This window comes from Anopheles maculipalpis, chromosome 2RL, assembly GCF_943734695.1.
Source record: "Anopheles maculipalpis chromosome 2RL, idAnoMacuDA_375_x, whole genome shotgun sequence".
NCBI classification, from domain to species: Eukaryota; Metazoa; Arthropoda; class Insecta; order Diptera; family Culicidae; genus Anopheles; species Anopheles maculipalpis.
The window spans coordinates 49,247,274-49,273,872 of record NC_064871.1 but is presented as its reverse complement, the minus strand read 5'-3'; the positions used below and the strand labels follow the sequence as shown (position 1 = coordinate 49,273,872).

The window sequence follows — 26,599 nt, the reverse complement described above, 5'->3', positions numbered from 1 at the left end:
AACCTAAATCAGATCAACATCATTGAATCGAACGAAACGGTCGCGTAAGCGAAACAGCACACTCCACCCAGTGAGTGGATGTGTGTGTGTGGAGTGAGTAAATGGGATTGGAATAGATTTGAAATTGATACTGAATTAGCTCTTGGTTTCTGTCTGCTTCCCTACGACCTGGGTCAATTACACTTACCCGACAGAAGCTCGTTATCGATGAGATCTGCACAGTGGTAGCGATGGCGGCAGCGACGTCGGCAAATGGTCATCGGATGCATGTGGAAGAGTGCATGAAAGGTGTAAAGTAAACCGAGAAAAGGAAAACCACATATTCCAGCAACAATGGACAGACAGGAGATACTCTTTAGAGAGCGGCGGCAGTAGTGCAACACACAAACCCACGGTAACCGTTTTTCGCAAGAAGTTTGTTGTGGTGGGCCGCCCGGGCTGAGGGTTTACCGTTAAGGTCGTTTCACTTACCTCCTGGATTCGCCGATGGACCGTAACTTTGTGCCATTGATGGTCGTCGAAGCGTACGCGGGAAGGTTTGATGTGCATTTCTTGCTTTCCGTTCGATAGACCCATGGTCAGCGAAACGCCACCATCGCGAAGCGCCAAATTCAGATAATCCGTTCCGTGACCTTTTCGTCCGGCCGTTGCAAGAGAGAAGAGGGAGACAGAGCCCGATGGAAGATAGAGAGATAAAAATATATGCGTTAATGTCACGGAATAGGTAAAGGTCGGAATTGTTTGGTTAAGGGATGAAAAGTTGTTAATTATGGTTAGGAGGAAGTGTGAACAAAAAATGTTTCCTAATAATATTTCTATACATAAACCAAGAAAAGGGTGAATTATAAAGATGTTACTAAATACATTAATTTATCTAGTAATTCTATTAACTCATTTTCCGTTTAACAACCTTCATTTATGCGCCATCTTGCATTACTGTGAAGCTTACATGAACGCTCCAACCAAAAAAAGGCATAAAACATACAGTATCGTTAAAATAACAAAAAAATCCTTTGCCAACCCAACGGTTACAAGCCGCCCAATGGTACATTTTACCTTATTAAATTTTTACCAACTCCACTCCTAACTCACCCTGCCAGCAGTGGGCAGCATCATCTTTCGAGGCGTTTGGGTCGTTTGTGGTGGCGAAGCAATGTACTTTCGGTGCACCATCAACCATTATTGCACCGACCAGTACGCTCTGGACATAATTTGCGTTATGGCATTTCCACGCTCGTGTTTTTTTTTTCTCTTTTGTCGAACCGATTATAGATGCAAAGTATTTTTCTGCTTTACCTTTTGGGTACTGTAGTCGTAGTGCCAAATCATGCAAGGCCGAAGCGTCTAACGACCATAACCATTCTCACCCCCCCGGGATACCTGTAACACCCGGCAAACACCTTCTAACGGTTTTAATGGTGAAAATGTTTTCGCTGTAAAATGCTTTTTTTCCACTGGTTGACTGGTATGCATAATAATGATATTGTTTGTACGCGCCGATGGCGTCGCTTTGGGGCAGGTGTAAAGGTTGGTATGCAATGTCCGAAAAGGTTTTGCAAGGGGCAACCAGACTGAACCATTTTGGACCATGATTGTGAGGTTGAAAGGAATGCATTTTACGTGTGACGACATGCTTGGCTTTGGCTTGTGACAACATTTGTTGACTCGTTGGTTTTTTGTATCGATTTTCTTGATTGATTCACATTTAAGCTAGTTACTGATAGTGTTTTAAACAATGCAGGAAGTAAATAATACGTGAGTATATTTGAAAACAAACTACAATTTTTTCAGGTAGCACTAAATTAAATGTTAGTTTCTTCTTCTTCTTGACTTAACGACCTTAAGAGGTCACACGCCGGCCATTCGAAATGGCTTACTAGACTTGCCGATACCTCGAAGATGGTTAGTCAGTCTTCACTACGGGGGGACAGTCCGGATGAGATTTGAACCCCGGTCCTGCCGTTTGAAGACCGAAGCTGATATTGCCTGCACCACAAGGCCGTCCCGTTAAATGTTAGTTTAATCTATTCTTATAGCTTAAGAGTTTGTGATGATGTAGAGTAGGTTTTTCTTCAGCAGTCCTTATTGCTGGTCAAAATTTTATTCAAGTTCTTAAATACTTCAACTTTATTTTTGACACTAAATTATATCTTTCAGCTTTCAGAAAAATAATTATAAATTGAACACTTAAATAGAAATTGTTCATAAAAATTTAAATTCATCGTTAACTTAGGGCGAAAATCTTTATACGTCTCTCCGCAAATTTCAAATAGGTTTTCCCGCATCACGTACGAGCTTTAAGAGAAAAGCATAATTTTCCCATCAACCCTAAACGTTTAATTCAGACCTATTACGGGGGGGGGGGGGGGGGGACAACATCAGAGCTAAATTAGAATATTTACCCACATCTTTTCCAAAATGAAATTCGCTCATTTTATCTTCTGCTGTCTGGGGGAAAATATTTTGAGCACAGGACAGTTTGCCGGCAACAGTAATTAACGCTGAGGACGGTTTTATTTATCACAGCACACAGGACGAGTGCGGTAATGAGTTCCTACTGCACCGGTCCGTAGATGACGTTGTCACCTGTCCGGTACAACAGTATATTTCTCTCTTTCTCTCCCAAGTAGGTCGTTGCACCATAGAAGTGAAATGTGGAAAAGCCATGTGCAGTAGTATGAAGTATCTCATAAAAGAGTGTACACTAGTGGTGATTTCATCGTTATCCAGCAAAAGAGGAATATTCAACGGTAGCAGAGGAGCTCTGTGGCTGATCGAATGACATAACGGACTTTTAGCTTAGCTGTTGGCTCACTCGATGGCACATAAATTCACACACTTGCATTTCTTTCTCCCTCCGACCGTGCGAAATAGACGAAACGTAATGTTAGGCAGTCCCGGCGGACGACCTTTTAACTCGTTATTCCACGGAATGGTATTAAATTTGCTTGGACTCATTCCCGCTCCGTCGTCGCCTTATCACGATCACCGTACACTCATTTGCTGTGCCAATAAGCAGAGGACAAAGATGGCGTTTTGGTGGCGTACAGTCGAGAAGTTAGAAGCAAGTGCGCGTGCTAGTAGCAAATTGCATGACGTTGGCAGCATTGGTCTGCGAGGCCAATTTAAAAGCTCTTTTTGATCGATTGGATTTCATGTGCCAACCAGCGTGCCAAGAAGACGCTCGGAGGGAGAAAACGTTCATTACACGAGGTCATGGATTGGCAGTGCATCGTAATGACCCGAGCCCGAACAATTGTGGCCCGGTCGTTCGCCATCACTGGTGGATGTGGCGCTGGTAGGAGGAAAGGAGCGAATTGGAACAAAATGAATGTTTATGATTGATAGGGATGCCTATAGCGCTTTGCAATCGTACTCGTTCGCTTCGTTAGGGTCATTGATTGGTCGTTTGTTTGGAGATCGAGAGTCGTTCCCTTTTCAAAACGCCAATTATGCCATTGAACTGTACCGGGCGTACAAGTGACAGTCACTAAACAGACTATTGATTTGGTGCTGCTGTTTTGATTGTTTAGGAAGGACCGAAAGCAGGCTTATACTTTGTGCAATACACTACCAACACAATGGACCAAACATTTGCATCCCGTCTTTGTGTTTGCTCTACGTAAAACTGTATATTTTTCACACTTTACTCAATTAGCTAAGCCCGAGAAAATAATGATGCTTTCACATCACATTGGCCTGTGTCCGGATGTGCTTTCCCAACCGACCGACTGCCAGTAAGTACATCGTAAAGGCTGCATGATGGAAGCGTTCCGTCCGCTTCAAAGATGGACCAAAGGAGGAAGCGTTGTGGGATAAATGATGAATAATGACCTCTGCTGGCAACTGAAGGTTGATGCGTCGAGAGTTCATCAATCAACCATTCCTTCAATATTTTTTCTCTTTACCAGCACACACGAGCGCCACACGACCAGCCGACCGGTATCTGGATGTAGCGTCTCGTACGCCTTCACATGACACTAGATGGTTGCCTCGCTTCCCACTCGGTAGATCAGTTAATTTCTGACGAAGTCTGGGCACCCGGATTAATGGTGCTTTTCATAGACCAGCTCAATGAGCCCTCTCTGTCATTCGCTAATCGATGAACCGCAATGGCTCATGGGTGAGTGTTGACGGTTGATGAAAACTTGCATTGGGCTGTGTTGCTTTCCGGAAGTACTACGACTACTGCTTAGCCAGTTATCATCGTTAAGTACAAATTCACGCTTCTTCTAATCTAATTAATCATTTGTTGTCAGAAAAATTCTCCTAAGCTTGTTACGAACGTGGCCGCAACAGGATGTAACTGTGTGTGTCTCGCATTAGGAAATAATTAATTCTAATTATACATCGCGTAGGAGACAAGAACTTTCTGTGGTAGTGATGAGAAGAAATATGTAATCAAGATGAACAGGACAAAACGTACAAGAAAATACACCAACTTAAGTAGTAAAATAAGGTCTCTATATGCCTTTGATAGCTTAATATACTAAATTTTGATCTATTTCTACATTCAAGAAGCATTCCTGGATGTTTCATCGGTAGTTCGCTAGGACAGTAACAGTCTGTAGGTGTTATAACTGTCGCAAAAAATTTCCACAATTTTTCTTTCAGAATTTTGATGATCAGTTGTTACTTCGTATAGAGTATAAAATATATCGCTAATGAGGCCAGTTAGGAGTCGTTTTGACCACCAACTCATCCACTGCCACAAAGGGAATTTTCACTATAAAATGTGTCGTCAGTTATTTCGAGTGAGTGAGGCAAGATGTTTTGGCTTAGAAGGATGCTCTGGCCACTGGATCAAAGTTTAAACAACATTAAATATCGTTCTTTAGTTCTCAATCGATTCTACTGCTGTTTTGCCGTCAAAGAGTACTTTAGATAGGGTTGTTTCGAACGTGTTAGAGACGGAATATGTCCCGCATTAGATAATATTTTTTAATTTTATTTATATTGACGTATGACAGCTCTCCGCTGTCATTGCTGTATTGTCAAATGCATTAAATGTCATTGGACATTGTTCAGAAATGTTAAGAAGATGTTTTGAAACTCGATTCTTATTTGGCTAGACATCAGGAAGAGCAAAAAAATTCTCGATTGAGGAGGAAGCTAATAGTTACTAATTACATAGTCCATGTATGGAAGCTTTAATATTTTTTTTATAGGTCGAGAGGACACAATGATCCTCAAATGCAAAATGCATCAAATTACTTGGGTTTTTAAATCTATGCTTTCAATATTAAGGTAATAAATGGTATTTAAAAACCTAACCTCAAAGCACTTTAATGCTAAGCACTATTTCAAAATTATGCCTCAAACATGTAAATAGTTTATTCGCTTGCGTGACATCATTATATTTGCAAGTTTTGCACAACCTCATCAAAAATACATTTCGTAATTAATATCGTCCGTACAGCGCACATACACAAACAACCATAGTGGGATGCAATTTTGGGTTCATTCGGTTCACAATGAAATCGCTTTTCCAGCCCAAAAGACATCATACCACATCCGCTTCTCACATGCTGTTGATCGTTTTTCCTGCCCACAAACAACAGGTCCCTCACGCTTCCGGTGTCCAGGCACCAACTCTTCTCTCCATTCTGATTTAAAGGTCCAACGGATAATCTATTTTTCACGTAACCATCCATTTCCAGGTGTCTATTTTTAGCGAGCGAACATTCGGATCCTTCGACCCGTCCATCCCGGCTTTTCGTTCAATGAAAAATGGGTTTTTCTCTGAACCGTGGGAATATTGGTGAGGGGTGTAGATGGACGGGAGTTCAGAAACATTCATTCTTTCCATTGGAGGGCATCAAACAAAAAAAAAAAAAGATGGAAGAAAGCAAAAAATGGTGTCGGCATACCGACACAGATACTCTGCTACTCGAACACCCCACATTGCGTCACCACGCACATACACACCATCACCTCCAACGGCAAACAAATCAAATCAATTTTAATTTGATTCGATATAAATATTTCCTCCATGTTGTCTTCTTCTTTTTGTGCTTCCTTCCCCTTCCGAGCTCTCTCTCTCTCTCTCTCTCTCTCTCTCTCTCTCTCTCTCTATCTGTATCTCTCCCTTGTCGCACTTTATCCCTCCACTGCTCGGACGCAGGTACACACACATGCAGAGTGTTCCGTTTCCGCACAAAATCGAACAAATCGAGCATTCTGTGTTTGCCATAATCGAGTATTTCGTGGAATTGCCACACTTCGATGGCTGGAATCGTTCTGGCGGATCCAGGGATGGGAAGCTGGTCCAGTTTCTGTATACCGATGCGCAAATGAGGAAAATGGTTGGCTCGGGTATCGGTCCCAAACACCGGATTGGCTGACTAACGCCCGACGTACGTTAATGAAAATTTAATGAGGAAAATTGATTTTCTCGGCAAAAACTGCGAGGCTCCCACGTGCAGGTAATCCATTTCCTCGGTTCGATAGGTGAAGCGTACCACCAGTATGTGTATGGGTGATCGTTTTATGATATCATTTTATTTTTAGAACGCTTTTTCATTCTAATAACATTCACAATGCGTTTGTTCAAGAGAGACATACTTTTGGTGTATTGTAATTATTTATTTTATAAGGACAACTTTTGCTAACATTGCTCTTAGCAGTTGCTAAAGATCACATTAAATAAACAATATAAAAGGAAGTATTCGAATCCTACCAAATGCCACGAATGGTGTTGGGTTTTATTATTATTGCAGCATTTTTTAAAGGCAAGCGAACCTTTCGAGTGTGGTGACCAGAAATGCACCACCATTCGTGCGAAGAGTTTTCTCTGTCCGATGCTTATCGTTTTAGTTGCTCCTTAGCCGGGCCGTACGCCGGGGGAACCATTCACGGAAGGCCAAAGCAGCAATTATCTTAATTAGATTACATCCACCCATAAAAGATGCTTGCCGTTTATCGTTTCTCGCTCCCACGGCTGGCATCACGATTAGGTTCGTGCAAATGCAACCATACTGGAGTGGAGAAGGTGAGGAAGCGAGAGTGGACGATGAGAAAAAGCTAAAAGCAAGATCCGAAACCGAAGGTCCCAGCATTCGTAGAACGGTTAGCTCAATCTCACAACTCACAGTTTACAGTAGCATCGGTCAGGTCGGGATCAGTGGAGATGGGATGATGAGTCCTAACGTTTCGCTGGCAATGGCACACCATCACAAAGAAAAAAAAACGTTGTACGGTGGAAAGCAGTGATGTCAAACTCATATTGACTGGATTGGGAAAGAGAAAATACGGAAAAAAATTTTCTGCCTTCCGGAAGCACGATTCAAACCCATTTTCTGGTCATAAGATTTACAGTGGGCCTTAAAAATATTAAGCAACGTTGTACGGATTTACAAAAACTTTGTAACTTTTATGTACTTCTTCTTGGCATAACGACCTTCTAAGATCACGCCGGCCATCGAGTGGCTTACTAGACTACCGATACCACGGATGAGTTCTGAACTCTGGTCCTGCCGTTTGAAGACCGGCGCAGCAGTCGCCTATATCACCGGGCCGATTTTTTTAATCGTCTGATGTTTAGAGAACCTTTTTGGTGATAAAAGTTGTTTTTTATCATTGTCACCACGTCTTTGGGGGAACGTTTCGTCGGGATTTGAACCTCTTTGAACCTGGTTCTAAGGTAAATTTTACAAATTAAATATAAACTTATCTATAAACGGGAGCGACCGCTCGTATGGCATTCGTGCGAGGCATATTATTCGGTGCAGATATGGGTTTCCAACACAAAATTAACTTTTTTTTTCGTATGAACGGCCTGACCGTATTGACTTATGAATATCACATAATGAGGTAAGTCAGTCCTCACTACGGGGGGACGGTCCCAGATGGGATTTGAACCCCGATCTTGCTGTTTGAAGAACGGTGCCGCGCCCCACAAAATTAACTTTTTTAATTTTGAACTTGTAAACAATTATTATTATATAATTATGTGGTATAATATTCTTGTAGCTGCACTATAACTTCACTACTGGTATAAACACACAATCATCAGTCCGTTTCTCCTGCCTTATCAGCGGAAGGAGCAACGGACTCTCGCTCTTCTCGATCGACACGCCAACACATTAAGACGCACAGCTTAGTTTCTCTTCGTATTAAAATTAGGCTGGATAGAATAAGTTAGGGTATTTTAGGGTTTAATAAAATAATGCTATAAATAATAACAAAATTTTATGATTTTAATTATGATTATGGTTCTCTGACCGACATACCCTAAACAAACCTTGTCTAATAGAGCATCGAATAATAGTTGTCGAAGTGGTAATTTCTTCTTATTCTTTTTTCTCTTCTCTTCAATCGTTAATATTAATTTATAAATTTTCATTGTTTTCGGATAAAATTGCATGTATAAACCAGAAGAAAATTCAACATTTTGTGATGTATCAACTCTACAGCCAAATTTTAGATGTGGAAACATCAGTTTCTAGTTAATTACTTTTTTTAGGTTCAGTTATGTTGTGCAAGGATTTACAAATCGTTTGTTTGACATATCTGGTATAAGGAACGCGCGCCTTGGAAGGGAGAAATAGGTTCAAAGCACCAAAAGGTAGCGCAGAATGGCAGTGATGTAAAAGGTGACAAGCGTTAGCATTGTCTTAGGGCAGTTTGCTAGCTTTGCACGCGGTGTCCGGACGACAAAAGTAGTGTTGCAAGCGAACATCCAAACATTCGGCTACAATTCACTTCCCCCCCTCCTATTTCGAATGACCCGAATCCAGGGGTTACGTGAAGGCGACAATCATAAAACGTACATGAGTAAGGGACGCGTTGAAATGTGACCAAGCGCCCGTACCACCGAACCATACCCGTGAGGATATTGTGATATCCTGTAAGAACGAACCTGTCACTCTTTCTCCTGCTCGGTAAAGCTTGGTGTGTGTGTGTGTATGTGTGGGAAGCACATTAGGTAATATTTTTATGGGTGTACGTATCCATTTTTCCCTGCCCGTCACTTGCATACCAAGTCCAAGAAAGCACAACAAAACCCCAACAGGACCATCGTAAGAATTTTTATATCTTTCAGCACACTTTGTCACTCGAGTGCGTTCTACCTGGTGCGTTCTTTGTTCGTTCACAGGTCAAAACCATCGATTTAACCTTGCTCCTCTCACATGGCCAGCATTCGTAGGGAACGCTACCTATCATCCCGAAGCGCGTGGGTCGGGGGTTGATTGCGATGCGCTTCAGAAAGCTGAATGAGGATTCTTTATTTTACGATTTCTTGCGAAGGGTACGGTACACCATTTGCTGACCAAGTGGATTGGTGTGTACGTGGTGCGTTTTTATTGTGTCACAAAAGCGGGCGGGAGACATTCGCACGTTTCGCAACGAGTTATGATGCCGAGGTAGGCAAATCTGCGGGAACCGGGACTCTTGGACTCTAGTGGAAAATTAAATTATCGTTTAATCCCGACTCTATTTCTGCAGTTGATTGTTACCGCCAAACGGCCCCACTTTATCATATCGCACTCTTGCTCTACATTCTTCGAACGGGGAAGGGCAAATAAACAGAAGGAAACGAGGAATTGGGGAACAATGTCACTTTGCTAACGCCACACCACTAGCACTTACCGGTGTAGAAAAGTAGTCCGTTCGGTTGGCGAGTACGAAAGTATAGCGTGATGGCATCCTGGGCGCTAACGATCGGTTCACCGCCCGTCTGTCCTAAATCGTACGAGAGAAACTCGGTTCCACGGAACGTTGCCTCCGATGGTGCTTTGTCTGCGGGAAAAGAGGTCGAAGCAAAAAAAAAATGCAAGAATGGTTAGTTGTTGTCGTTGACTGCATTGTTGCTGAAACTATATCTTAAACTGTCCAGGTAAGCTGCTCCTCCTTATGGCGAACCGTATTGTTATCAATTCTGTTTAAGTGTGTTTCCCTGGTTCTTGGTATTTATTTATTTCACGTCCAGCATTTTTCTGCCGCAAGAGGTATTTATCACGGTAGGAAAAAAATTATCTTATTTGGTGGTTTATATATCTTCCAACGACATCATTATCGTGGTACAGATGTATATCCAGTGAATTATGGTGACTGCATCGCACGGGTCGTTTGGTTCGATAGCGAAACTCTGCTGTAAGGTGTCAACCAAGTTGCCGATTCTATAAACTATCGCTTATCCTTAATTTATTTGTCATCAATTTCCATACCCTAGAAGGACGGAGAGGTCCTCGGGTGCGTCCTCTAGCCTGATGCCGGGAACAAACATGAAGCTGTTTGAGCAATGTCAACACAATATGGAAGCTGGTTGGTTCGAACGGTCGGCTCGATCAATAGCCCGACGAATATCAACCACAAGTCGTTCGTTTTTGTCGTAGGTTGGGTTAGTTATTACCATTTTACCCAACACTCCATGGGAAGCAGTCGGTGGTTTGAAGCCACCGTTTTCAAGTGCTCGTTTATGTGATCGTAATTAAAATCAAGGAAACCGAGTGCACTGAGAAAAGCGCCGAGATAAGCGAAATTCGTCGGCAAACAGGCTTGGTCCTCTTGTATCCGGATGCTGTCTTCCTGGGTCTATTCCGGGGTCCTTAAAATTTTTAATGATGCTCCAGTTTATATTTCAACCCATTTTATTCTTCCTCCGCCTCCCCGCCAAAACCGTTAGCAATGGGGTTGACGCGATTTAGCCACCGAAACCCCGAGTCGGTTGGTTTGCTGCCATCCCGAGTACAGTCCCAAGTTAGGTCCAAATGGTGTGGCAAACGCTGCACAGAAGTGTGAGACATCGGGCATCGGGGTATTTCCCGATCGTCGGGGGAATCGGGTCGACGGTTGGCTGGGTGCCAAATTTTATTATTTTTATTATCCTTTTACGATTATTTATCATGTGAGCCGGATCGATGCGGTCCGGAAACGCTCCCGACAGTGCCTGCAGTAGACCGTGGAGTTTTTCGTAAAAGCGGTCCCTTTTCAAGATTTGCCCCCAGCGTTTTTTGCCTGGTTGGTGGAATGGAGTCTGAACTGCTTGTTGGAGGAAGTGTGCTCACCCAACCCAACGCAGCAGGACTTGCAGCAGAAGCAGCAGTAGCAGTAGCAGTACTGTTAGCACCATCCAAAGGACAATTAATCTTATTTGCTTGAGTTCATAGACTGGCAGAGCACGTCGGGACATAACCGTCTGTTGTTTCTATCTTCACATCCTAACTAGATTCCGGATTCGATCCGAAGATCGAGAGTCCAAATGTTTGAGAGAGAAACACACTCAGACTCCGGTTCGCATGGCCAGAGGGTGGCATACGCAAGATTCACGTTGTTTATTTGACGAAAGTCGATTCGGTGCCACGTGTTTCGCACCGAACGAAATCGACCGCACTGAGGCGTTTCAAGATCTACGGCAAGGGCAGACCAGATTCTTGAACAAACAAAATGTCAGAGCAATAGCTTGCGGTTGACAAACTGTGACCTTTTACGAGCTGAAACTTAATTTAAACTTTATCAAAACAATGCTTAGTGTTTGACATTTAACGGTTGGAAATGTTCCAACATCTGGATAAATATTTCCCACTTCTCTGTATGATTTAAGGATCACATTGAAGTACACAGTGATTCGTAACTATCATAATCTTGATGATGTAGTCTTGGATTAATGGCAAATGTTTTGGTTTACGTTACAACATTCTTCTCTTCAAGGACTACAGAAACATCAGACAGAATATAGAGGACACTATTGGCTTTATCGCACTTCGCACCACGCACACAAGATGTAATGGTCGTGTTGCATATAACCATCATGTTTCGTTCATCGCACTGATACGTTACGCGTTTGCAAAAAGTACCAGATTGCGTACGCCACGGATTGCTTTATGTACACGTGCGTTCGCTTAGTGTTATTTGCAACTGCATTGCACCAGCTGCAGCTGCTACAGCGAGACATACACCAAATTGATGTACACAGCCGCGCTCGGGTCGAATTTGACCACGCGGCAGGCAAATCCTTTCGTAGGCCGCGTTCATAAATTTACGAGCAAACTAACCGCTCGTACCTCCCTGTGAAATATCACGAGCCCGTTTTTCGAAATCGGTGTTCGTTCACACGACCGGGCAGAACCAAATTGGTCGCTTTCATCATTATCGGATGCTTTCCGGATGGTGATGGTCCAGGATTTGGTGTAGTGCATTTGTCGTACCAAATATAAGAGGACAATGAATTTGTTTCGCAAGGAGAGAGAGAAATAGAGAGCGAGTGGGAAGGTGGTTGAGTTGGGTATTTGGAGTGGTTTGATGTTTGAGTGCTAAAATTTCGAACACGCCTCAACCTACCGAACTAGATTGGGTGAAAGAAAAAGGGGCTTTGGGTAGCCTACCGTTGCCTTACCCAAATGGATGGCACACGATGACAATAACACGGAACCGTTGCACCACAACGCGACATTATTTTTAGTGTGCCGGCGGTGCTATACAATCAAGTGCCAACATAGAACTGTGCACGGTGATGGCTTTGTACTTTTCCAAAGGCGTATAGTGTGTAGCGCATGGGTGTGAATTAAAATCACATACATTCGTTAAATAAATCAATCAATACGGTTATACGCACGGGATATGCCCGTCTGTAGCATAGGAGAAGATTTAACTGGCTTTATATTTTTGAGTATCCATGTGGACAGATCTGGTTATTTTTTATAACGATAGAACGGTCTGGCCAGATCTATATTCGAGAACAATAACAAATGTTACCAAACAGTTAAATGTTAGTTCAACAAGACCGGGCGCCTCCATCATGCAAATTCTTATTAAATTCTTATAATCTTCAGATAATTTTCGTATTTATATTCTTGTTCTTAACAACACGTAATTCAATTTTACACCTCAAAATAGCTGAATTATGTAATTATTGTTAAAACTCAACAATTCTTTACACTAAATAACGAAGCACTAGGCGTCTCCATTGAACAATTTGAATGAATTTACTTCTTTCATAATCCATCTTTTATGAACCAATTTCGATAGCTTGATCCTGTTCCCTTCCTTCTCTATCTTCTGTGAGAAAATTTTAATTGCCATTTTGTTCTGCTCGATGCCTTTCCCGATTACATCACACTCCAAAAACGTAAAGCGGACTTCATAATTTTGAACGACCGGCCCGCCGCTGGAACTGGAACGTGAGAACTGGGGTGAGAATATTGCATTTATTTTTAGTCCATCATCGCCTCGCACTTTCCCCAGCAAGCGGGAGTGGTTGCTATCTTTAGCAATAAAATGGCACGCGCCTCCGTTTGCACTGCACGGTTTGGCACGGTGCCCACCGTTCTGCAAACGTCGCGTCCTATCAGCTAGTCTGCAACAGTAACCGGGGCCGAATCTCGTCCCAACAAGCATCCACAGTGCGCACACTGTGCAAAAGTGATAAAATGTCCTCCAAACGTGTGTAAGCTTGTTTGTTGCGCTCAGCCTGTCGTACTAACTTTAGGATCTTTCCTTCTTCCGCCGAATGTGAGTGTGTCTGTCTGTATTACGAAGTACAGTTGTACTGAGTTACACAGAGTCGGAAAGGTGTATGAGTGTGTGACAGTAGGGCCGTGAAATAAAATTAAATCCTGACTGAAGTTTGCAAATTGTAAAAGACACGCTCTCTTTCCTTTCTATCTATCTCTCTCTCTCTCTCTCTCTCTCTCTCTCTCTCTCTCTCTCTCTCTACCGCAACTCCCGGCCTATTCTCGTCGAGTCTACAGTCGATGGATACGAATCTTCCGGGTGTAAAGGTTGGTCGGTTGCTTCTCTTAAATATTCTCCAAGGACGATCCGTCAAGGATGGGGTGCGCCGGTCTCCATCTACTATCTCCCGGAACGCTCCGCCATAATCTCATACCCCGTTTTCATGCATTCAAAAATTCAATTTAAAGTCCGACCCGCCATATCACAAAGCACTCAGGCATGGTCCCAAATGTTACACATGCTCCCACCACCATGTTGGAGCAAAACGTTTACATACAAGCGTCAGCTCTACCGTTGCTATCCTGGTACAAATGGTCAAAATCCCTTCTTATTCATAGCATCATCAGCGCTACCACCTAGAATCTGGCCAGTTCGCCTGGTAGGGTGAGATATTTTAGCCTGATTTGAAATTCATATTTATTACGATAAGCGGAATATCCTTGAAACTAGAGCAAGGTTGTGTGTAAGTTAGAGCACATTACAATGGAATACCGAGCGGTACGGTAGATTTCTAGAGAGACTATCTGCTTAATATCTGCTTGTGAACAAAGCGATGTTTCCTAGGACGATGTTCCCTAACAAAGGCAATGTTTGAGGAGTCCTTTTGCGAAGATATATGGTGCTCATTATTACACTGCAGCTGAAAACGGATCCGAATTGGGACGAATCGAGTTACATGGCCAAGGTATGGAACTCATCCAACAAGATCCAGGGAGTTTATGCAGCAACTATTGTCTCGTTACTTACTGTAGGTTGTTTGTAAGGATCTTACCGTAAGCAGTGAGACCAAGTCGATTTTCCCAGTTTCAAAAAAGGGCTTAATTTCTTCTTATTTATTCGAATTACAGGATTTCACAATGTTCCGCATGGATCGCATGTCCATGTTTAGTAATAAAAACACACAACTTAAAGTTCTTTTCAACCGATCCCAACAGCTATTCCACAAGCTTTCGTCCATTCACGGATGATCAATCAAATGTATTAAATTATCCTCACACTACAACCACTTCCACTCCATCACTCTGAACGCTGACAGGACAAACCGTGGCTCCGGTTGCAAACACGGACGAACGAAACGAAAAAAAAAAGTTAATCCTTCTGAGCAGAACCGAACCGAAAGTACGTTCCGAGCAAAGCGGAACCAAAATGGGCTACCGAATCGAAACAATTACGTAAAGGCTTTACGCTTCACCAAGACTCTGCTGCTCTTGCTGTTGGTGCTGTAACGAAATGTAGGAGCGATTTATCAAAATTGTTCGCACCGCCAACCGTGTGCCCAATGTGCGCCAAGCAGTGTTTCTGGTGGTCGCGTTGGCAGCGCGAAATACACAACCTGTATGAAAAAGAGCACACAAAAAAAAACACATCACAACGCAACGGAACCGGAAGAAACCAAACTGACAGCAATCTTGATTTACTGCAATCTTCCCAGCATTCATTAGCGCTACACAAGAACGAAAAAAGGAAAACACAAACAAAAAATCGCATGAACAAATAATTGTTCGGTTTCAAATTTGGCCTCATCGTTTACGCTTCAAATAATTTGTTTCTCAAAGTTTCGTTCGCCGTTCTTTCTGGTGGTATGGTCGTCCCGATGGGTCAGATTGCCGAATGTCCGATAATCATAAATTGATTACATTCGTAAATATGCATAAATTCACCTCGATCGATCGCGAAATGCGATTCGATTTGGGTCAAACTGTCCCCGATTGTGGTGACATTTCTTGGCCGAAAGAATGTATGTATATGTCTCCTGGCCAACCGTTTATCGTTATTATTTTCTCGCCCCGCAGAAGCAGTGGAGCGCAAGAGTGCGCCAGCGTACCATAAACCGGAAATCCCTTATCCGTTTAGCTATTGGATGGGAAATATGGTTACTTTATTGGGTAGGATACGCACGCAGGCTGTGGTGGAGTGTTCGATTTCTGCACCCGTCGCGTTATCGTCCCATTCACCCGAAAGCACACATATAAAATCCGATAAAATAAGGCACCGCGCGGACAGCACTGCAGATTGGATTTTACAGCGCAAACAGCGGCTGGTTGGAACAGTTCTGGTGAGCGAGAACTTGCAAGTGTGATCGTTTCTAGTGGTTCGAACGAGCCGAGAGTCTTGCATAACGCCTTTATCATATCGGGAGAACACACAGCTAGGCGAGTGTACTAGCGCATCGTCGGGAGCATAATTTACGATTTCTTTCAACAGTTTCTTTGTGCGCTTCATGGTTAAAGGATTTAAGTTTGTGTCAATTTCGGACCCAAATTTTTGGGGTGCCAGCAGTAGTACCTACCTCGTTCGCAGTACGTTCCCTCGTATTCCACGTTTCGACACTCGCAGATTGGACCCGAGTCGGTTGATATGCAGATGCCACCGTGCTGGCAAGGATCGTGACGCTCGCAGGCATCCGTAACGTTGGTGCGAAGTTGCTGCAAGAAAAAACCGCCACCACCAAATCAAACAAGAAAACACAAACACAGGCTTGTTAGTATGTTTCGCTTACGACGACATGCTTCAGCTTTTTATGCGTTTTGACAGCTCTGGACTGTACATTCGAAAACATGGTAGCGCACGAGACGACGGGAGAACATCTTGTAATGGAAGGAACCGGAGGACAGATTCAACGATTTACCACGATCGCAACAAAACTAGCACGGGTAACACGTGGGAATGATGTGTATATGCACATTGACTACCGAGAAGGACAGAACAGAAGTGGATGAGATGACATTTGCTAACGATTTTTGTGAAAATTTACTTCCACGCGACTCTCGTCGCCGATCAGCAACTTTTCCTCCTTATAAACTCTCTCGTGAAATGTGTGGCATTTTTTTAGGGGAATCTAGGTGTAGGCACAGTCAGGAACGAATAGTAACAATGTTTAAAGAATTTGTTGACAAATGTTGGATAGTGAAAAAGAAAAAGGAAATGCTTTCTTAAAGAAAATAAATAAAAAGTTTTTGAAAGACCAATTTGAACAAAACTACGAAGCCTGTATTCCAGCCCTACCCAACTGCATTTATTTTGATAAATTTCTACATTATCCATCCTCGTTTGTGGGATGCTGTTTGTTTGCAATACCATCAGACACCCCAGCGTGTAAATGCATTTTCTCTTACCATCGTCTCAACAGCGAATAAAATGAAAACTTATGCTTCCTGCCTTCAACGCAGGAGATTTTCCGGCGAAAAAAGTGCTGTTGAACGTTGGCAAGGCGTGTTTACCCTTACAAAGTCGTTATTTACATTTCATTTTATTAAATACGTCCCTCAAATGGGCTACAATAAAAGCCACTTGAACAGATTCTTATTGTTTTATTTTTCAATCTCTTATCTAGTAGTAGCTCTAGTTAGTTTTCATCACATATTTTTACCAAAGATTTTATATAATAACAGCGAAGAGGAATAAAAAATATTACCTTCAAAGCTGTAAACTTTTTTCCTTTTTTGCTCGAGAATCAGTTAAACCAACCTTGTTGCCAATTATGTTCTAAAATCTATTCGCAAAATACAGATACATACAAACCCGTTGATGACAGAATATGTTTAAGTTTACGTTGAACTGATAAATCAGTTAGTTATTCATAAGCCCAGACCCGTGCGGAGTAATTATATTTGAAATCATAAATTTGTAGTGATTAGTAAATGTGAGTTTGTCGTCTTAAAGGACACTTTGAATGCTTTCATCTTTGGCACCACAACCTCCAGAGGTTCTATACTGCTATTGCTGCTGTTGCTTCATTGACTTGACTTGATCATACCCATATACCTAGATTGTAAATGCAGATTGTACGACGTAACGACCTCTAAGGTCATGCCGACCATCGAAAATGGCTTACTAGACTACCGATACCACGTAGTTTGTAAGTCAGGCCTCACTATGGGGAGACGGTCCGAACGGGATTTGAACCCCGGTCCTGGCGATTGAAGACCGGCGCCGCTGTCACCTATACCACCGAGCCGCTTGAATATGGTACGTACTATGTTGGTTATATAAATGAACTATATCGATAAACCCAACTTGCTGCCTATTTGTCTGAATATTTACACAATTCGCAGTCACAACAGCTTAGTTTACACAAACAAAAATAACTACAATTGACGCATCTTGTATGATGCAGAAAACAATTTAATTCATAGCAAATTTTCATTTAACGTCCCATCTAGCTCAACTGCAAACCCCACTCCACCCAAGGATTGCTTATAATGAGTTAATGTTTCCAAAGGTTTTTCATCAAATTGCTACAGTTTCACGGTTTTCGCTGTTGGTTTCTTGCTGGTGTGAAGCGATTTTGCGAAAGCATCATAACGACCACGTGCTCCCCAGACGCTCGTACATTAATTACGCAAACTACTTTAGCCTCATTAAAACGATGATCGTGGTGGTGATGGTTGTGGCAAACATAACGAACTCTACAAAACCCTAGCCGTCTCGTGTCGTGTACAGGTAGAACATTAAGTTTTAACTTTTGTCTCCAAATCTCGGATGCACTCTGCCGGGTGTATGTAATACCAGATATGAGGGAACCGACAGTACCGGTCCATCACAACGACGGTAGTACATCGAGACGCTGTGTGTGAGTGTGTCGCATATGTCGCTTTGGATGGCTAGAAGCCACCCTTGAGTGTCATTTTTGTGCGTCTCTTGGGGACAGTGTCTCCTAACGAACGATCAACTCTTTCTAAGGCGTAACTGAGCTTTTAAGCAATGGTAAGAGGTAGGCGAGAATTTCAAATAAGATGTGTATAAAAGTTTGCGAACATTGGGGGAAGATACTTAAATTTAATGTTCAATTACCTACATCATTGACTTGCCAGGAAGCAAGTGGAATATAATTTGCAACTGTGTTAAATCAATGGATAAGAAATAAATATTTGATTTATCAATAAATAAGGCTTAGTGTCTATCCCAACACAGACTCACAAAGAAAGTGGAATATTTTCCACCTCTTCATTATATTTGGTTATTGATTTTGATTCTCGCATTTTTATTACCCAACCTTCTAAATTCCATCTGGATAGACACTGGATGCGATCATCAAATTCTTCCTCATAACTGAAGATTTTTGCGATGTGGGACAAACTTTTGAAATCTTTGACCGTTCATTTTGGATAAGCAGGTTCGCTGTTGTGCGGGTGTGTGCAAATGTAGCACCAGACCTGACACAACCAGAAACGATGACGAAGGGCCGAATAAATGGAAATAATGCACGTGTGTGTGTGTGACTCGCATGTATACGGTGAACCCCGCAGGCACGTTAGGAATCGTAATTGAGATTTGATTTATGATGATGTGCTAAGTTTTGGAGGTACTGGCAGTGGAAGAGGATGCTGAGGCTATAGTACGATGGACGAGAATGTGCCTGAATCCCGAATGTCACACTCGTGCAGTCGCTTGTAGTGCTGCTTCTGATACTGTTGGGTGCTATCCCAACGACCGAAACAAAGGAACATAAATCGATTATGATTCCGGTATGATACGGTAGAATTTTTCGAGGCCGTCCCAAAAGCAACATTTAAGCTTACTCTGGAGTATACTATTGGTGGAGCTCAGCTGGGCAGGTTTCGTGGATACACCGGTTTTCGTGTAACGTGGTGCATAACAGTAAAAGGAAGTTACGATTTTTGAAAGCTTTTAAAAACAAGCATACATACATACATACATACATACATACATACATAAAATATAAAAACATGTGCACCAGTTATGTACATGCTCTTCTGATAGCAATCCTAATAAAAATAGTGCAAATATGCTGTCTCTTAGTTATAACTAATCAGACGTAACCAAACTTTCGAAAGTGCATTTACAAAAGCCATCCCAACTTTCTGGTCTTTTATGTGTTACCATTAGAAACATATGTCGCGGATTAACTTTTTCTCATCAACCTACCGATGAGCTACGGGTAAGACGATCGCTGGATTCACCACAATCAGTCGTGCCGAACCCGACGAACCAGCTTCCGTATTTCCGCGAAAAAAAGGACATTCTTCCTTCGTGTTCCAACTCATTTCTTTACACTAAACTTTCCCAAGGACTCACTACTCGGCCAGATGCCGAGATTCAGAGATTCCCAAATAGGACAGCCTGGAGTGCAAAAAATAAAAAAAAAACGTTTACCACCGGCAAACGCAAAAACGAAACGGATGCTAAACGTAAACTTTTTTAATCTGTTTCACTCGTTTTTCTGTGCTCTTGTCCGGCAATCGCGACCCGGTTTTACTTTCCTATCTTTTACGAAAAACCGTTAGAGCGATAACATAAGGGGTAAAAAAAAAGATGACTGAAAGAAATTCATCGGTATAGCATCGAACGACCAACAGTACGAAAGCGGCCTGAGGTGATCGTAGTTGTTAGCAATCTTTATGAAGAAAGTTTTGTAGCTTTACGGATGTTCACAGAAAACCAGGTGGTAGGCGCCGGAGGGGAGCAACCGGAAAGAACGTATTTAAAAAAAAAACTCTTCACAAAAAGCAATCGATACGAGAAGGTGTTGATAGTGTACAGGGAAGTACAAACATTCACCACCGTATCATCTAAACGTTTGTTTTACTTCCGTTCTTCTTCAGGATCTTGAGATCCAAGCAGTAAGCAGCTTACAATTACTGGCAAGGATTTAAGTTTATAGCCGTTCACTTTTAAACTTGTGAGCGTAACTTTTACTTAAGCTGCAAAGTGTACCTGCCATCATCTAGTGGAAACGTTGCATGTCGGGAAACGTTTCGAGCAGCGGCCATTCTGTTATCGATTGGCAGTTTCCAACAATCAACAATTTTCCATTCGTGTTTTTGCCTCTTTTCGCGCTTAATCTACAGCTGAATTGGACAAGCCATTTTAATTGCTTCTTCAACAACAATCCAGTCGGCAACAGATCCATAGATTCGCGGGCGACAATTTTCGAAGCGCATCGGTACTCTCGCTCAATGGGGTCAGTTCTACAAAGAACTAAAAACAAGGGAACACACACACACACACACATACAGTCACAAATTGTACTCCACTGGGAGACAGTGCCGATAGCAAATCTATTATTAAACAAGGGCTCTTCGGATGTCCACCGTAATCGATCGCGCACTTCCGGAGAAACATTCCGGTTGCTTACGGCAGGTGATGTGACGATTTCCGAACAGCTTCTGGCTCCTAGTGGAGCAGTTATGTTTTTTTTTGCGTTATCATTATTTAGCAAGAAACAAAGCGCACCACAGTGAAAGTAATTGAATTTCCAATTCTGTTCTTTGAGGGGAGCGTCCTCGTCCCTAGTTGCGGTGGCTTTTTCATTTCATCGGCCGCCTAGAGCTTAAGCGGACTAGCAGCAAAGAAGGTACAGCCTTTCTTTGTTATGAGCATCGTATTTTTTCGTTGCATATAGAGTTGTGATGCCTTGTGCTCCCCAAAGGTAATCCGGTACCTGTGCTAGTCAACTAGACACAAACCACACGTTGGACACGTTGGCGATGCGCTTGTAGCAGCAGCAGCTGAAGACAATTCGGTTGTTTTGGAAAAAGTGTCAAAGTGTACGATGGTCACGACCGTGTCGAACGCTTAGTTTTTATTATGCCAGGGTTCCTGCTGGCACTCAGCATACAGTCACCTTGATCGTCACGTGTTATTGTACTAGCGTCTGCTGATGAACGTAGGAGCAATAAAGCGTTTGTTTGTTTTTTTTTTGTTTCGTTGAGCTTTTCATGCATCAAGTCATTACCAGCGTCCAGCATCATAAAGTCTACCTCTGCTCGGGATGAGAGCCGGAAGACGGTCACCTCTAGTAACCGCGACCAGATGGCTACCACCAAAACCAACTTTCGTTACCGACCATTTGCTGTTGCCCCGGTACCCACCAGCAAATAGTGTATATATAGGGCGATTTTCTAGTCCGTGCGTATGCGGCTGTGTATACACGTGTGCTACGTCTACTGCTACGGAGGTGGTCGTGTGGGAGGAATAATTTTGGAATTGCAATTTCCCTAACAGCTTGTACTATTTTCATTCCGTCGCCTCCGGGTTATTTATAAATATGTCTGCTGTTTTTTTTTTTTGCCTGCCACCTAATTTTTCTTACAGCAACCAAGGGTCCAAGGCGAAACGTGATGGTGGCTTCGAACATTTTAATTACCCACGGCACATCCATTCGACGTAGCAAACCGAGCGTTCATTAGCTCCTACGAATGTCCCATGAACGCAGAGAGAGAGAGAGAGAGAGAGAGAGAGAGAGAGAGAGAGAGGGAGAGGAAGAGAGAGAGAGACCGTGCTTCGAGCCGTCCAATAAGTGACAACGCCACCGATTCCAGCATAGCCAGAGGAGGATGCAACATTTATTTCCATATAAAAGTCATCTTTTGCCACATCGTTTCGATTCGTTCGGACACCGTAGGCATGTTCGGTGGATAGTCATGAGCCCCAACTGTACGAGCTTCGATGTTTATCGTTTGGGCACAGTTTGGACTACATCGTCATTAGGCATTGGGGGTAGTGCTGGGAATGTGCCACCAGCAGTGGGTGCTGGATGATGTTGGGCTACAGATGGCCTAAGCGAAAACAATACACAGATACGCTGCGTGACTCCGAGTGCAAGACATTACCCGTCAGCTTTACATATGCTTTACTTCCGCACAGGAACTACAGCGACTGCTGGATGCACTGTTGTCCCGATTGCAAAAGCCACCACAGGAGCTTTATTGGAATCACCAGCCGGCCCCATGGGCCAAAGCGATGCGTTGACGTGGCAGGGATAGTGCCGCAAGATGGCGCAAGTTCCAAATTTCAATTTCAGCTGTGGTATTTTTACGACACTCCAGAGAAGCGAAAGGCAGAGCACAAATGGGATATACTGCGTTTGGGGAGAAACGGGCCGGGTCTTTTTTTTTTTCAACTCCTCTCAATCACATGAAGGATCTCGGTGGATGACACTGTAGTGAGTGGGAACGATTGTAAGTTGCGAAAAAGTTGTCCGACGGTTCGGTTCACAAAATCCTGCTGACGAATGAAGTTTTTACCCTTCGAAACATCGGCTCTCCTCAGAGGTTCAACAAACGAGAACTGAGGGTGTGTTGTGGTGGAGTACTACTAGAGGAGCACAGATACACAGATGAACTCGTCGGAAATGTTCATTGGGTTTCGTCGGAGTCCACTGGCAACGGCAGAGAAGTGCTGCGGATGCGATTTCAGTAATTTCCGTACAAATTGGATATTGGTATTTGAGACGGAACCGTACCATCCTTCCCGAACGCACACACACACACGCACGCACGAACACGATACAATAACAGGAATGTTACCATTGAAGTGGTAAAGTGGGTGTGCTTGCATCAAACAGTATCTTCACGCTATCGTGGTGAAAACCCATGCCTAGGACACGCATCGCTTGTTGAAATGTCTTTATTTCTTGGAACTATTCAAGTGTGCTGCAAACGTAAAGAAAAGGACTCTTTCCCGACTCGTTCGGCTTATTGAATCCTAGGCCCCCCTTCGTTCTGATGGTACCATTTCAATCATCAAACTTATAACAATCAATTCACGATTGATTGCCCACACAAAAATAGCGCTATTTAGCGTCACCGCTGCGCTGAAGCTCATCCATCCATCCCTCATCAATTTTTTTGCCTAACGATGTTTGACGTATTCAATTTTAGCCATCGCAATGCATTATTTTTACACACTATGCACGCGTGCCATCTAAACGAGCAAACGCCGCGTGCCATTTTGTGCCTGTCCAGCCGGTTCAGGAATTGCATTAGCTTTCAAAATTGGTTGCCGCTCTCGGTTCATCGACATCCCGCCGGCGGTGGATGTTATTCTCGCACGGGAAAAATGGCATCTGGTGTGGTTTTCGATTTGCTGCTGCTTTTTGTGGTTTTGCAAAAACCACCTCCATCACCCACCACGTTCCACACTCCAGGCGACCGGTTCAACACGCGTGCAGAAACGGCACTGACGAATGCAATTCTTCTGGCGTGTCATTGCGATTGGAATTGGTAAGCGAACGTGAAGCGTGAGGCTTGCGCTCTGTATGGTACAATTGATGACTGCAGATAATTGATTTTTGTAAAACAAAGTACGCTTAATGGATTGCTCCAAGCGCTTCACGGCTGCATCTTGGCGTGTAGTGCAATTCGATCCCAAGTGAAACACAACCGCAGGCTTTTACCGCACGAAACACCACCACCATTTGTAGTGTCAGTGTCTTGTGCTGTTCTGTGCTAAAAAAATACACATTAGCAAAGGAATGGGTTGTGGTTGAAGTTGTTGCTGCTTGATCGATTTATTCAAGTCTTTGAAATGAGGTTAGTCAATCATTTCAGTTTCTTTTTCTAGCAAATCTTTTACACATTAAACAATGCATTGAATATATTTGAAAATATTCTCTACCAACTAATGTAACAACAGTTCCTTCTGATTAAACGAACTAACATGATATTCATCGGTTCTTAAATCACTACACAAGTTATGGTTTTTATCTTACGTTCTCCAACGTTTGTGTTCTATAATTAAAAGCTTTGTTTTAGAAATCATGTTCTAACCTAACTTCAACTTCCCCATCACCAAACCAAGCTCCTGTCTCTGCTAGTTAAACAAATATCACACCCAAGATATTTCCATTCAAGACTCCTCAATTTCTTACCCAGCAGCAGCAAGCAGCATTCGTTGGAACTTGGAAATGAAAGGAACGCCAATGTAAACACTTAAACCGCTTACAACACTCGTTCGGCACCGTTAGCTTCCGGGGCCGGATGGCGGTTAATGTTGCGAAATAGAGCCACCCCGGTACTGTAAGCAACGTCCCTGAGCCTGATGAGAAGGTCTTGCTGGGGCTGCTGGGGGTGTCTTGAGGGGGGGGGAGGGAGGGGTTTGTTTTTGCCCTGTGCATTATGCTTCCCTGTACCAAGGCATCTGCTCAAGATGCTTTCTCGTTACGCTCGCCTGGCCGGACTCTTGCCTGGCTAACAAGACTAATCGTTTCGAGGACTTCGGTGGACCGTTTTCGGGACCTGGTTAGGGTTACGTTCTTGACCTTGGGAGCGAAATTGAACAACGCTGCGTTTGCCTGGGCAGCGGTGTGGAAATGGTTTCATTTCGCTATTTCGCTTCAGGTATTTTTCTCGCTGGTGGCGTGCTTTTTTTTAAAGCGAGTTTTTTTTTTTCGTTGGTCTTCATTTTCAGATGACTCTTTACAGCACGTATTCGCACAACCTTACAACTAGGTCGTCCCAAAATGGGTACATTTAAGCAATTATGTACCGGAGGCGCTCTACTTCAACTACAATGCCAACGTAAGCAGACGTCTTTGAAGGTTATGCTAGAAATTTTGTTGCACGAATTGCATACTTTCTATTCACGGCATTCCTGCAAGGGCATTCAAGAATTTTGGTCTGGTGCTTTGTTTGGCGGACGCAAACAAACACACTCAGATGCACAGGCATGTGTTGTGGCCATGAGAGGGTAATAGAGACTGAAATTTGTATTGGAATTCCTTTATACAATTTGTGGCAATAACTTTGTAAGAATTAATATACAAAAGTAGGATTAGCTCCATAATTAGATTAAAAGTATTTACATTTTTTTCTAACTAGAAGTATTTACAGTATCTTATTGTTCTCTAGCTTTATGAAATGTATTTTTACAATTTTTTTAGAGCAAAACGTTGCCCACTTTCACATTCCTTATCCACTGCTGCGGTGAAAGAAAAACAAAATGATTAACGCTTCCCACAAATAGGAAAGTACAAGACACTAATAGAATCATACCGGCATGAAATGAAAACGAACATCATGAACAGCAAACAGATGCAGATGCGGTAGATGAAGGATATCTACAAACGCTAAGGCTGTATACGATGGAGACATCCAGAACTATGCATCCGAAACACCAACACGGATAGAGAGAAGGAGAGCGAGCGAGCGAGCGAAAGTATTTCAAAAACATACAACACATCTGGACAGCGGTGCAAGCGATAGTGTAGGCAGATAGTGAGCATCAGATAGAAGGGTAACTAGCGGGGTGTATCCTACTGCTTAGTCACCTTGTCGGACGGCGGTGTGCGAAGGCAGTGATGCACGAGGTCGTAGTTCGGCGGATAGATACCGCCAAATTGTGCGTTCCGTTTCCACACCCGTACCGTTTGCTGGCGGCCGTAGCTGCGACGGTGACGGATGTATTGTGCTAGGCCAACGGCGAAAGTGGACGGATCGACATGGCTGGCAAACGATTCCGGCGGCCGTTTGCGCGTGTGCCGGAACCGGTGGTGCATGGCGGTGTGGTGGTGGTGGTGGTGGTGGTGCGACTGCATGCTTTTGGTATAGTGCATAGTGCGTGGTGGTTCCAGCTCATTCCCCCCACGTCCCACCTAACGCATTAAGTGTGTGTGTGCACGTGCATGTGTCAATCGGTGCAGGTGTGGTGAATAGGCAAATGTGGCGTACGAAATCGAATGGAAATAAAATGGAAAAGGGGAAAACAGTAAGACACCAGGAACCAGGAGTGTTAAAGGGAGAGAAAGAAAAAAAAGATAAAAGAAAAGAAAACAAGTTAGTGCGGCAGCATTGCTAAATTACCATTCCGCTACGAATGCTTTACCGATGGTGTCTGTGAAAGAAACGGAAATGAACTTTTTTCAAATGGGTTCGCCTTGTTCGCGACGACGTTTGAGGATGCGCAATGCTTATGCTCGTTTTCTTTCCGAAGGGAATAATAATGGAATGCTCCGTGTATGGTTTTATCTTATCATTCACTTTAATGGTAGTTTAGTTTTCCAGCTTCTCTGGCATGCGAGAAAACCAATTGAGTTGATTTTGGAACTTTTCCTTATGATTCTGACAAATGGCTTTAATAAAGAGAGATAAATTCAAATTCGACTGTAAAACTAATCGAAGTTTTTTTTCACAATTATTAAGGAGTTTATAAAATTGTAATTTATAAATTAACGGTTTGCGTA

At 43.0% G+C, this 26,599-nt stretch overlaps 3 protein-coding genes across 8 annotated transcripts in view; 1 reads left to right on the top strand and 2 right to left on the bottom strand.

The window, feature by feature from the left end:
• Positions 1-26,599, bottom strand: part of LOC126559687 (DNA topoisomerase I, mitochondrial) — a 524,180-nt gene that overhangs the window by 317,619 nt on the left and 179,962 nt on the right. The gene's annotated exons all lie outside the window — the stretch shown is intronic.
• The window catches only part of LOC126556917 (uncharacterized), a 163,569-nt gene that overhangs the window by 60,102 nt on the left and 76,868 nt on the right, over positions 1-26,599 (top strand). The window lies entirely within an intron of this gene.
• The window catches only part of LOC126556613 (neurexin-1), a 93,001-nt gene that overhangs the window by 31,038 nt on the left and 35,364 nt on the right, over positions 1-26,599 (bottom strand). For all 6 annotated transcript variants that reach the window (XM_050211956.1, XM_050211959.1, XM_050211961.1 and 3 more), the window contains exons 5-8: positions 15,965-16,100; positions 9,592-9,741; positions 472-632; positions 188-214 (exon numbers count right to left, since the gene is read on the bottom strand). In XM_050211956.1, coding sequence (XP_050067913.1) covers positions 188-214; positions 472-632; positions 9,592-9,741; positions 15,965-16,100 — 474 coding nt within the window. The remainder of the gene's footprint in view (positions 1-187; positions 215-471; positions 633-9,591; positions 9,742-15,964; positions 16,101-26,599) is intronic.